Source organism: Bubalus bubalis, chromosome 5 (genome assembly GCF_019923935.1).
Source record: "Bubalus bubalis isolate 160015118507 breed Murrah chromosome 5, NDDB_SH_1, whole genome shotgun sequence".
NCBI lineage: Eukaryota > Metazoa > Chordata > Mammalia > Artiodactyla > Bovidae > Bubalus > Bubalus bubalis.
This window is the reverse complement of record NC_059161.1, coordinates 19,329,260-19,342,237: the sequence shown is the minus strand read 5'-3', so window position 1 is coordinate 19,342,237 and position 12,978 is coordinate 19,329,260. Positions and strand designations below refer to the sequence as shown.

General features: G+C 40.4%; 1 protein-coding gene across 1 annotated transcript in view; it reads right to left on the bottom strand.

Annotated features, from left to right (window-relative positions):
- Positions 1-12,009, bottom strand: part of ACBD6 (acyl-CoA binding domain containing 6) — a gene marked incomplete in the record, with an annotated part of 136,903 nt that extends 124,894 nt beyond the window's left edge. Inside the window, 3 exon segments of the mRNA XM_045165679.1 lie at positions 810-906; positions 4,131-4,195; positions 11,201-12,009. Coding sequence (XP_045021614.1) covers positions 810-906; positions 4,131-4,195; positions 11,201-11,422 — 384 coding nt within the window.
- Between the last annotated feature and the right edge of the window lie 969 nt (positions 12,010-12,978).

Here is a 12,978-nt window from a genome sequence, read left to right as displayed (position 1 = left end):
TAAGATTCTATCGCTGATTCCATCCTTCATACTGGTAATAAATATCTAATAATGAAACAAGTGCCCCCAAAGTTCAAAGTAATCTCTTCTTCCACTGGATACCTTAGCACTCACCTCATTATTGTTTTATACTATTACTCTATTTTTCATATGTTTTATCTTCTATAATATACCTTGTGAAAGTGAAAGTCGCTCAGTCGTGTCCAACTCTTTGTGACCCCATGGCCTATACAGTCCATGGAATTCTCCAGGCCAGAATACTGGAGTGGGTAGCCATTCCCTTCTCCTGGGGATCTTCCTGACCCAGGGATCAAACCCAGGTCTCCCGTATTGCAGGCAGATTCTTTACCAGCTGAGCTATCAGGGAAGCCTTATAATGTACCTTACACTACATAATAGCAGAAAGTATGTCATTCACATTTTACCCCTATCGATAAGCATTTTGCACTTGCATAGAAGGTGCTCACAAAAAAAGAAAAAAAAGAAGAGAATCCTACCATTTCTCAAGATAATAATATGATCACAAGTTAAACTCTTTCAAATTCTAAAATGAACTGAGCTTTTGCATGATTTACAATTATGCTTTTAAAAAGTCTCCACAATTCAGAGTTCTCAGTATCAGTAGCTGGCTATATGAACATATAAGCAATAGTATTTTTAAATAGATAAATATTACAATAACTTTATAATCTATTTGAGAAAATAAAACTCAACGGATGTTACTTAAGCCTACAGCTTAGTTTTAACATTTATTTGAGAGAAAGATGGTGTTTTTTTGGAAAGTGTTATTTATAATCATTAAGTCTTACCTGAGGATTCCAACTTGGATCTAATTTTTTAACTACAGCAATATATTCCTGCATTGCTTGGCTGGGGCTTGAATCACCAAGAGCTTTCCATGCTTCCCTGTAGTAATATCCAAAATGGCCTATCATTAATTATGTAAGAAACACAAACAGTATATTTCTTGTTATTATTAAGAAAAAGGCACACATTTTAATGGTCACAAGATGTAATAAGCCATAGACGCACAGCCTTCTCTTTTTGCCTTTACGTTGGTCCATAGCAATACAGACCTTATCAGCCCACCTAAGGAGCCCTTTTAGACACTTTTCCCTCTAATCACCCTTCCCATGAAATTTTAAAATATATATTGCATATTTGTCGAATTTAAGAAGACATAAACTATTGTAATATCTAAGATTTTAAAACTCCCTCAAACCCAAATTTCACCCCTGCTGAGAACACACGGTCTACAGACAATAGGAGTAGTTCTCATCTAATGAATTAACTGTGTTTATGGCATTTCAATAATGTGTTCACTATTCATCACATAAAACAATATTCTGTGGGAAATGCTTCAAACCTCTTATTTTAAGGTGTGAGAAATACACCTTCCCCTCCTGCTGTTATCTCATCTCTAAGCTGCCAGTAGTAGATCCTGAGGCCTTGGGCAGGGACTTCAAAAGTGAGGGGGCAGCGAAGACAGAAAAGAGTACTAATGAATGAGAAGGCAGGGACTTCCTGCAGTTCAATAACCAAGAGCAATATTTCAGTCCTGAGCCCCCTTCTGCACTTTCCTTTTCTTCTTTTCTGCCAGCTGCTAGACCAGGCCTCCTTCTTGGCTTTTCCTGCCAATTCTTTCTACCTCCAACTGGGAGGTACAGTCACTGATCCACTGTAAAAGGTAACTCAGTCTCAGAGTTTTCCCATTACCTTCCTGCTCTTATCACGGACAGAACATCTTTCTGAGGTTTCCTAAATTTATTTTTAATCTCTTGAAATTTACTTGTATACATCGTAACACTTTACCCCAAATATACATTCTTCAAAGTAAAGAAATTTCATTATTTAATACCATTAAACAAATGTACGGAGAAGGCGATGGCACCCCACTCCAGTACTCTTGCCTGGAAAATCCCATGGACGGAGGAGACTGGTAGGCTGCAGTCCATGGGGTCGCTAAGAGTTGGGACGCGACTGAGCAACTTCACTTTCACTTTTCACTTTTCTGCATTGGAGAAGGAAATGGCAACCCACTCCAGTGTTCTTGCCTGGAGAATCCCAGGGACAGGGGAGCCTGGTGGGCTGCTGTCTCTGGGGTCGCACAGAGTCAGACATGACTGAAGCGACCTAGCAGCAGCAGCAGCAGCAAACAAATGTATATGAACTGTATTTAGATTTCCCCAAAATATTCTTTATAGCTTTCTTTTTCCAGATGAGGAGCCAATCAAGACTCACACATAACACTGAGTTTCAAGTATGTTTAGTCTTTTTGTCTTCCATGATACTGATATTTTTTTAACAGTTGGAACCAGGTGTTTTTTAAAATATCTTTCAATTTGCATTTGTCTGATTGTTTCCTCACCTAGAGAGTTTTCTTGCCAAAAATGATTAATCATGATTAGAATGAGGTGAAATGTTTGGCAAGAGCAACATAAGGGTGAAATGTCATTTACAATTCATCACATCATGGGGCACATGACAGCGGTTTGTCCCATCCTTAGTGATGAGTCAGGATTTAGTACAAGCAGTGTCTCCAGGTTTTCTCTTTGTAATGAATAAGTAAACTCTTATTGTGTGAACTCAGATTGTGTGAATACTGTTCCCAAGTTGTTTTTCATCTAATGGTTTTAGCATCTATTGATGATTCTTGCCTGAATTATTATAATTGTAAAGTCTAACTTTTAAAAACTACTAAAAACAATGAAAAAAATAGGAAAACACAGAGGAGAAAGTAATGGTGAATTTATAATTCATAAATTTAAAAATGCACAAAATATGCATCAGGTAGTCTTATAATAGTAATAAAATGCCAGTCAGAGAACTATCGGAGAAGGCAATGGCACCCCACTCCAGTACTCTTGCCTGGAAAATCCCATGGATGGAGGAGCCTGGTGGGCTGCAGTCCATGGGGTCGCTAAGAGTCAGACACGACTGAGCAACTTCACTTTCACTTTTCACTTTCATGCATTAGAGAAGGAAATGGCAATCCACGCCAGTGTTCTTGCCTGGAGAATCCCAGGGACAGGGGAGCCTGGTGGGCTGCCGTCTCTGGGGTCACACAGAGTCGGACACGACTGAAGCAACTTAGCAGCAGCAGAGAACTATTTGTTGTCATCAGCATAGGAAGCTTGAGCCAGAAAAAAATCAAAGCACAGCTACCTTCACTGAGAATGTTCTACACAGAAGTCAGCTGAACTAAATAATTGTGCTTAATGACATTACAGATTTGCATTTCAGGTTCAAGCTCTACATCTCCTCACAGCTGGGTGACAGACAGTTCCCAGACAGGCAACTTGTTCAGGGAACCACATTTTGAGGAGCACTGCTCTAGAAAGAAGGTGAGAATCCAGTTTTAGTTCTTCTTCTCTCTACAACCATATTTCACCTTTTCTTTTTAAACCCTTCCTTCTCTACTTTTAATTTCAGGCGGATGCTCCAAAGTCCTTTCTTCTGTAAGTTTCCCTATTGTATATGATTTCTCTCTTTTCACTTAAACAAGGTAGGAGGATATAAGGCCTCATATGACAGGATGTAATCTCTGAATTATAATTTAAAAAAAAATTCTAGGAGGGCATAGTCTTTCTATGTATTCAGGAAAGAAGCAGGCTCAGTATCTATTTTTCTTTCCCCCTGTGCTCAAGAGGTTATTAGAAGTACTTCTTTACCATGGTAGGCAAGGAACGGAAGAGCACTAGAGATGAGGAGAAAAAATTGCGGAGGGGAAAAAAAAGAGTAAAATATGGGGATTTACCCTGCTCTTCTCCCTTCCCATCCTCCAGACCTTCTTCCAAGATCCCTCCAGAGAGAAGTGGTGACCCATGAGGGGCTGTATGATAAGGAAGGAAAATTTCAAGCAACAGCTCTTACGGTCAGTCTCTAAGAAGTGATTCATATGTGAAGAATGTATGAACTACTTATATACCAACATCAAAGCATAAGAATCCTTTAGGAGACTTATCTAAAATCGGCTTCTTTTAATCTCTCTCCCAACTGCCTGTCATTAGCACTGCCTACAGCAGAAAGAGATTAATATAAAAATAATTCTTTAATCTGCTCACTACTTTCTAATTCCTAAACACCTAAACCCTTTACAACAACCACATTAGATCCCAAGAATTTCTTACCATTTTTGCTTTCCTTCAAAGTCAAAGAAGCTTGGTTTAGGTGTATTGCAATTTCCAACTTTGACCTAAATGAAGAGGGTGAGCAGAGATAAAATCAAGAACTTATTTTTCAAAAAACTGCCTGAGAAACTTTTAATTTTTAAATCTATTATGTATACTTTGTAACTATAGGTTAGAAAATATCTACAACTATATAAAATAATAAAATGTAACATTCTTTGCAAAAGCAAACAAAAAAATAAACTTTAAATAGAGGCTGCTTTGGCTTATTGCATAAAACAACTGTCAACTAGCAGTATAACATTTAAAAAATGAATGATAAACAGTTACATTCCTAAATTAGACAAATTGTGTATATATATATATAAAACAAATTATAGAGTTTGTAATCATGCTACCACTTATAATGTAGAAGAATTTTAAAATATGCAATAAACAAGCTTTAAAGTACAGTTTATCAGAATTCATCATACAGTCTGTTGATGCTGATTCTCAACACTATCAGCATTTTTTCTCTCTCAAACTCCAGAATAAAACACACTATTTTCAAGTTTATGAAACTAGTCAGTATAAATTTAGATGCTAAAAGCCATGAAAAAATTTCAAGGCTCTCAACAACAAATTCTATAAATTCTATCTATTCCACAATAATCTTCTCTTGTTCATGGTCAATTCTTATTTTTAATCCTCAAACACTTGTAGTTAAACTACACAGTGATTATTTGCATTATGAATAAGCATAGATGAAATTCACACAAGTTAGACTTTACTGCACACCTTGATTCCCCCTGGCACAAGTAATCTCCCTCTCTGATGAACTCTCACAACACTTTCTCCCTGTCTGATGGCACTTTTCACATTTCCCTTGTGTTAGCGAGATTTGTGTAGTCTCATCTTTCTACAAGAATAAAGTCTCTCAGAAACTATTCTTAACCCACCCATTGCACATAGCATAGTGTCTAACTGAAGGCAGTAAAAAAAAAAAAAAAATGTTTGTTGCATATGGAATGTATACATTATGCATGTGTTCAACAAAATACCTACCCACTATCTCCCTAAAGCTAAATACCACAATCTGAACCCTACCTACTTCTCTGGGACCTTCCCACTACCTCCTAATACTCCTAACACATGCATTTTGCTAAAATCAGACTGATGGTCCACTCATTAACCAGACTGGTCTACTCAACTGCCTTAAGGATTTTCATTTTTATTCTATTTTTCTCATGTTATTTCCCTCAACTGAAAAGCCCTCACCTTCTTCCCTCCACTTTTCAAAATGCTCCTTTCAGTACCACTCAAGGTTCAGATTCTAAGGAACCCTTTCAGTCTATAATGATCTCATTCAGCTCTGATTTCCTAATAACTGTCATCTCTATTATTTGCTTAGTAATTAATCGTATGGCTCTCTGGTCATTATTAAAATGTACAGTGACACAGGGGCAGTCCAGTGAGGAAGGGACAGGGAGAAGAAAGGATGAAAGAGCAGGAGCTGCATCTCTTAGACAATCACCATAAACCAAAAGCTTCACATAAGTCAAAGGAGCCACACACCAGTCCTGTTAGGCTTGTCGTTACGTACTCATTCTATAGATGAGTACAGAGAAGCTGAGGAGCGTTGTCACTGCTCACACATTTATAAATCTTGAATCAGGAGTCAAGACTTGACTCCAGGACTGACACCAAAGTCCAATACTCCTCTACTAGACATCACTCTGTTTCGTATGCTACATAGAATCCAGGCTTCCATTCTGGCATCTCTAAAGTCACCTGAATGACTGGATTGTTAGAAATATGAAATGAGATAAACTATTAGGCATCATAAAAATAGCAATTACTTTGTGTTTTTTCGTCCAGACAACAGCCAGTGGCAGAAACAAATGCCAATGCCTATCCTTCATTTCTCCTACAGTGACAGAAGTCTCAGCCAGACACAAGATCACTGAGCTGAACGTTTTATGTGACTATGCAACTTCTGCCCAGGTCCAGGGAACTGGATGTGTGTAAAAGTGACATAAATATCTTCCTTAAAAAGAAAGAGGGACTTGTTCTTCCCTTTCCCTCTGCCTAGGCTAGAACTGATCATGGAAAGATCTTACTGCAGCAGTTCTAAAACTTTTTGGTCTTGTAATCCCTTTATACTCTTAGAGACTGAGCCCCCAAAGAGTTTTTTTTATGTGGATTATATTGATCTGTATTTACCAGATTAGAAATGAAAATATATTTTAAAATGTGAATTAATTAATTTTAAAAATAATAAACTTGTTACATGTTAACATAAATAACAAAATTTTATGAAAAATGACTATATATTTTAAGGCAAAAAATATTTAGTGAGAAAAGTGACACTGTTTTACATTTTGCAAATTTCTTTACTATCTGCCTTAATAGAAGGCAGGTGTATTCTACTTCTGCATTCAGTCTATTGTGATCCATTGTTTTGGATGAAAAAAACAACTTCACACAGATACATTGTTAGAAAAGACAGAAGTATTTTAGTAGCATTTTGCGATAATTGCAGATATTCTTCTTTGATATCACACCAAATCTCAACAAGTGGCAGTTTCTTCAAGGAGAGCTTCTTAAAGATTCTTCCCTGGTGGCTCAGATGGTAAAGCATCTGCCCACAATGCGGGAGACCTGGGTTCAATCCCTGGGTCTGGAAGAACCCCTGGAGAAGGAAATGCCAACCCACTCCAGTATTCTTGCCTGAAAAATCCCATGGATGGAGGGGCCTGGCAGGTGACAGTCTATGGGGTCGCAAAGGATCAGACATGACTGAGCAACTTCACTTTCTTTTCTTTCTTTCACAATGTGGAATCTGAAGCCATAGCAACAAATTTTTTATACTGTTACATTAAAATCCATTGGTCTGACTCCTATACTTTGAATGCATCTTCTATCCACACATAATTTGTAATTTCATTCCCTGCAACATCTGAAAATAGTTTACTGAGTTATGTAGATCTTCCAAATGTTGACCTATTTCATTACACACACAACAGTAAAAGTTCACAATCACTAAAGCCAGCACTAATCTATCAAAAACATTTTTTAGTATTAGGAACCTGTCAAGATCAGGTGGCAGATACAGATTTTCCAAACCTAATTTTCACTTGAAGGCTCAAATGTTGTCACTGGCAACAAATACCAGCAGTTGTTTTCCTTTAAGTGACAGTCTGACTTCTCTTTTTCAAGAAAGTGTATGCCAAATACTCAAGCTTGAATAAGCATAGTTTATCTGTAAGTTGCTGTATTAAGTAAAAATTATGTATGTTGAGAAAAGTGGGTAGCTCAACTTGCAACTCAAAATTTACACAGGCGTTTTTCTTCAAAACAGCCAACAATAATTCAGTATGCAGGAGACATATTTTGTATGTACCCCTATTTTATCACACACAACATTAAAAAGACTTGTATTCAAGAGTTAAAATTAAATAAAATCAGTAATTTTTACTGCTTTATCAAAGGCATTTTAAAGTGAAACTGGCCTTTTTCTTTTTAAATTCATCAGTCAGTTCAGTTCAGTCGCTCAGTCGTGTCCGACTCTTTGCAACCTCATGAACCGCAGCACGCCAGGCCTCCCTGTCCATCACCAACTCCTGGAGTTTACCCAAACTCATGTCCATTGAGTCAGCGATGCCATCTAACCATCTCATCTTCTGTTGTCCCCTTCTCCTCCTGCCCTCAATCTTTCCCAACATCAGGGTCTTTTCAAATGAATCAGCTCTTCGCATCAGGTGGCCAAAATATTGGAGTTTCAGCTTCAACATCAGTCCTTCCAGTGAATATTCAGGACTGATTTCCTTTAGGATGGACTGGTTGGATCTCCTTGCAGTCCAAGGGACTCTCAAGAGTCTTCTCCAACACCACAGTTCAAAAGCATCAATTCTTCTGCGCTCGGCTTTTTTTATAGTCCAACTTAAATTCAGAGTACACAGTGGTTAAAAAAAAAAAAAGTTAAAAAATACTACTGCTGCCACTGCCTTGATTCATGCTAACACATCAGCAGTTTTATCCACCATGACAGCACAGAAAAAAGGCAAATACAAACATACCTCGTTTTATTGCACTTTGCTTTATTGTGCTTTGCAGATACTGCATTTTTCACAAATTGAAGGTCTGTGCATACCCTGTATCAAGCAAGTTTATTGCAACCATTTTCCCAATAGCATTAGCTCACTTCATGTCTCTAGGTCACATTTTGCTAATTCTCCCAGTATATCAAACCCTCCACTAGCAAGAAGATTACAAGTCATTGAAGGCTCAGACGATGGTTAGCACTTTTTAGCAATAAAGTATTTTTCAACTGAAGTATGCACATTTTTTTAGACATAAGGCTACTGCACACTTAATAGACTACAGTATAGTGTAGACATAACTTTTATATTGGAGAAGGAAACGGCACCCCACTCCAGTATTCTTGCCTGGAGAATTCCATGGACGGAGGGGCCTTGTAGGCTACACTCCACGGGGTCTCAAAGAGTTGGACGTGACTGAGCAATGAACACTTCAGCTTTCATGTGCATTGGGAAACCAAAGAATTCCTGCGACTCACTTTACTGTGATATCTGCTTCATTGCAGTGGTCTAGAACCAAACACTCGTATCTCTGAGGTATGCCTGTATTGTCTTAGTATTATTATGAAAATAGTTTTGACTTTATATTCTCTGAAGTCTGAGGGATTCTCAGTGGGGGTCTGTAGACCACAGTTGGAGAACGGCTGCCCTAGAGAATGGCTAAACTACAAGACAGAAAAAGACTGAGCCCCTGGATGATTACATGAAGCGGAGCACCCTATCAGCCTAGATCAGCCACGTCTAGCCCATTATCTGAGATGAAAATAAAAGTTCAGCAGCTGAGCTGGTATCCTGACACAGAAGCTTTTGTATTCCCAAATTCAAAGAACAGTTCTGGATCCAGAAAAGACTCGATAAATAAAACTACAGAATTCTAGGACCTCATTAGTAACACATTTCAAATCATTAGATAATGAATCCTAAGCTATGAAACAGAGATATAAAATGTAGCACTTTAACAGAGCATCACCTAAACTCTGTTGTCTCTGATATATACATGATATTTTCAGGGCCCCTGAAACAGACTGTTTCAACTAAGGTTGCCAATGGTAAATGCCAGTGAATCAAGGGTACCCAGGTTAAAGTAGGAAGATGTGTTGAGTATCTCAACTTGTGCTGGTGCTTAAGGCTCCTCAACAGGAGTTTGAAATTTTCATTGTCCTCGGGTTTTCACAGGTGTCAGTCAGTTCCCTTGTGTTGGCACAGTGCAGGCTGATGAACGTTAACTGCTGTCATCTTTTTGAAACCACTAAAAGATGCTAGTGGAGCCACTGGCTTATCTGAGACTAAGAGAACTATTATGTTAGGTAAGGTTAGGTCTCTGCCTGAGAAAACAATGTTCACAGCTCAGTTTATTTTTAGCCTTCTCCTGCTGACAAAATAGAGTGTTATTTGGAATAGAAAGTGAAATTATTTCATGAGAAAAGCTGATTTTATGAGAAATGTAATTATTTTACAACAAATTTTGATCCACTATGCAGGAATTATATTGAACTCTCAACTCTGTTATTCTATCAAAGACTGCTATTTTTAATACCGCCACAGAATTCTGATAGAAACAAAATATTTAGAAGAGACTGATGAACACTGAATGTCCTAACATCCCTAAGTAAACATAATCTTATTCTCCAGTTCTCTAGTAATTATTCTCTCATAATGAGGAATTTTATTTCCAGATACAGAATATCTTTAAACACTCTAATGTCAAGAGGGTGATGAATGCACACCTCTTCCAGACTATGTGGATGAAGTACACCTGAGACAGAATGGTTAGCAGCTGGCAGGTGATGATAGTTCACTAATGACTTGGTATCACATATTTAATGATGCTGATGCTAATACCAATAAAGATATGTCATAGAGAGGAAAGCCATGTTTCTTGGAAATGTGGAGAAAATTAGTCTTATCCTGCCCAGAGAATCATCAGTCAGCCATGTTACTTGTCCAAACACAATGCTCAATAAATTCTTGTGAAATAATTGAAAGTCTCATTGTAATGTTATTAGGACAGGACTAATAACCAAAGAGAAAACAGATATCCAGAACTTTTGCAAGAGAAAAAATTCTGAGGCCAATTCAGGGGCAATTTGCATTGAACACTATAATTTATATCGTTTATCCCTACAACTACATCTCTCAGGTCACTTTAACTGATATTCATCGATCTTCAAAAGAATCTTCATCTCAAGTCAGTATATTCAGTTTATGGTACAGAGGGGCCCCCACAACTATTTCTTTTTAAAGAATATAAGGGGAAACAGATAACAAGAGGCATAAAATGGGCTATTATTCAGGACTCCATTGCTTCCAGTGTTCCAAAAGCTGGAGTCTTCCTCAACTTTTAACCCTTGTCGGCAGCTTTTCACATGTTTAAATCTAAACTCCTCAGGTAACTTTTGTAAATCTCTTGATGGCAAGTATCATGATGTTTTTGCTTCTCTGGATCCCCCACAGGCGTAACTCCCAAGTGTTTTACTATTAAAATATGCTAAACAAGTATTGTTGATTATGATGAAGCACTAATTTTTCCAACCCAATTACTCTCTGAGGATAAATAAAAGGTGTGTCATATGACATTATTGTATTTCCATACCTCCCGGTAATTTCAGAGCCTTAGACTCGGGAGCTACAAGCTAGTTCTGGTTCTGATTGTTTACCCATTTTGTAAATGTTCTGAAGCTGATGAAGGGCATAAGGGCAAGGTCACTAAACAAGTCGGGAAAGCCCCAGAAAAACTGTCCCTCAGTAAACAAGTCGGGAAAGACCCAGAAAAACTGTCTCTAAGTGTCAGCTAAATATTGCTCCTAGGATAGCAGACAGGTCCTTTCCCTGTCCAAAACGAAGCTAATCCTTAGATGATTAAAAACACACACACACACATACAAACTTCATTACACCTGACCATTAACCAAGCACTTTCACCATCTCTTTTTGGCGGAAAGAGAAGGCTTACGGTCACGCTCGGCACCCAGCCCTTCCCTGCTACTTTACCTGCTTGTACCTGGCATACAGGTACAAGAGCTGCTCCCTGCTGGCCACTTGCACCAGGCCTTGGAGGTGCTCTGCAGCCTTCTCAAACAGCTCTGGCAGGCTCCTGGATGCCTCGATCTCGGGGCTCTGGAGGGATCCCACATCCCCGGAGTCGTCCCCGGAGCTCAGCTCTCCGCCACTGTCGCCCGTGGTGGCCCCCGAGGGCAGGAATGATGAGGCCATGCGTCCGCCTGTCTTCTTCGGATCGGGTGTGACGCCGGCGTGGGGGCCTGGCCCACCAGTCCCGAGCTCAAGTTGCACCCAACTCACCTAGCCCGAGCTCCCTCGCCTAAATCAGCCTTGCTCCCTCTATCCACCTGGTCTCGCTGGGCGTGCAGGGACGGCCCCGCCACCCTCTGCTGCTCTCCCCTACTGCCCGGTCTCTTCCGGCTTCCCCAGGATAACAGGGAGCTCGGGCTAGCCCAGATCGCTCCTGCGGCGCTGGGGTCTGGGAGCAGCACGGTCAGGGGTCCCGGAACAAGGGCAGCGGGGGGCGGGCGACAGGCGCCTGGGGGCGTGGCGGGGGCGTGGCGGGGGCGTGGCGAGCGCTGGGCTGCCTGCACGCTGAGCACGCGCCCTGGGTTCCGCACTCCAGCCAGTTCCGCTTTGGGCCGTAGAAGTGTGGGGGGACTTATGGGACCGCGCTGGGCTAACAATGATTGGAGAAACTGCCCTCAAACGTTGAGGTGTCCGTTAGTCGTTTCGTTGAAAATACCGGATCCCATTCTCGGGTTAGGCCTTCTAGAGTGGGGGAGGAGCCCGTGTATTTCAGAGTGTATCGGTAGAACTGGAGTCCTGGGAAACTTGGAGCTGAGGACGAAGGTTCCGCCTGAGCCCGCCTCCCCGGGTTTTGTGTCCCTGTGCTGTGCCTAGTCGTTCAGTCGTGTCCGACTCTTTGCGACCTGATGGACTGTAGCCCGTCAGGCTCCTCTGTCCATGGGGATTCTCCAGGAAAGAATATCAGAGTGGGTTGCCATGCCTCCTCCAGGGGATCTTCCCAACCCAGGGATCGAACCCAGGTCTCCCGCAATACAGGAGGATTTCTTGTTGTTGTTGTTGTTGTTGTTGTTGTTGTTGTTGTTGTTTTTACCGTCTGAGCCACCTCGAGCGGACCTTTTTTTGTTTTTGTTGTTGTTGTTTTTACCGTCTGAGCCACCTCGAGCGGCCCCAAAAGGTCCTTGGATGCCTGCATCCGTTGCTGGAGAGTTTGGTTTTAACTTGAATAGTGAAAGAATTTGGGAGATTGGGCAATCAGTCCAGTCTCTCCGTGTCTTGCTTTGCACGCGTTCATAACCATCATCTGCCAGAGGTTTACGGAACCTCTTCCCCAGGTTCCGTAGCTCGATGCTCTTTCCCAGCTCAGCCTTTGCCACTGTGCTTTGGCAGATACTGAGAAATGAAGCCGAAAATGCCCTGCATAGTTCTGCTCTATAGGAGCTTAGAAAACTGCAAAAAACTATGACACGATTATAATAGTGTCAGAGGAAATAGTTAATAGCCGATGTAGCAGCAGCAGCAGTAAGAATAGAAGAGAGTTTTATTTGGGCAGAACTGAGGACCTTAGTCAACTTCTCAGTAGCTCTGAGGAATTGACCCAGAAAAGCATGGTTTTCAGCAGTTTTGTGTCTTTTCAGAATAAAGAACACAAACCTGGTAGGAATACATTATCTCACAGTTCAAAAAAAGAGAGAAAAGACAGATTAGCTTGTACACAGCAAATCAGTATGGCTCTGGCACCT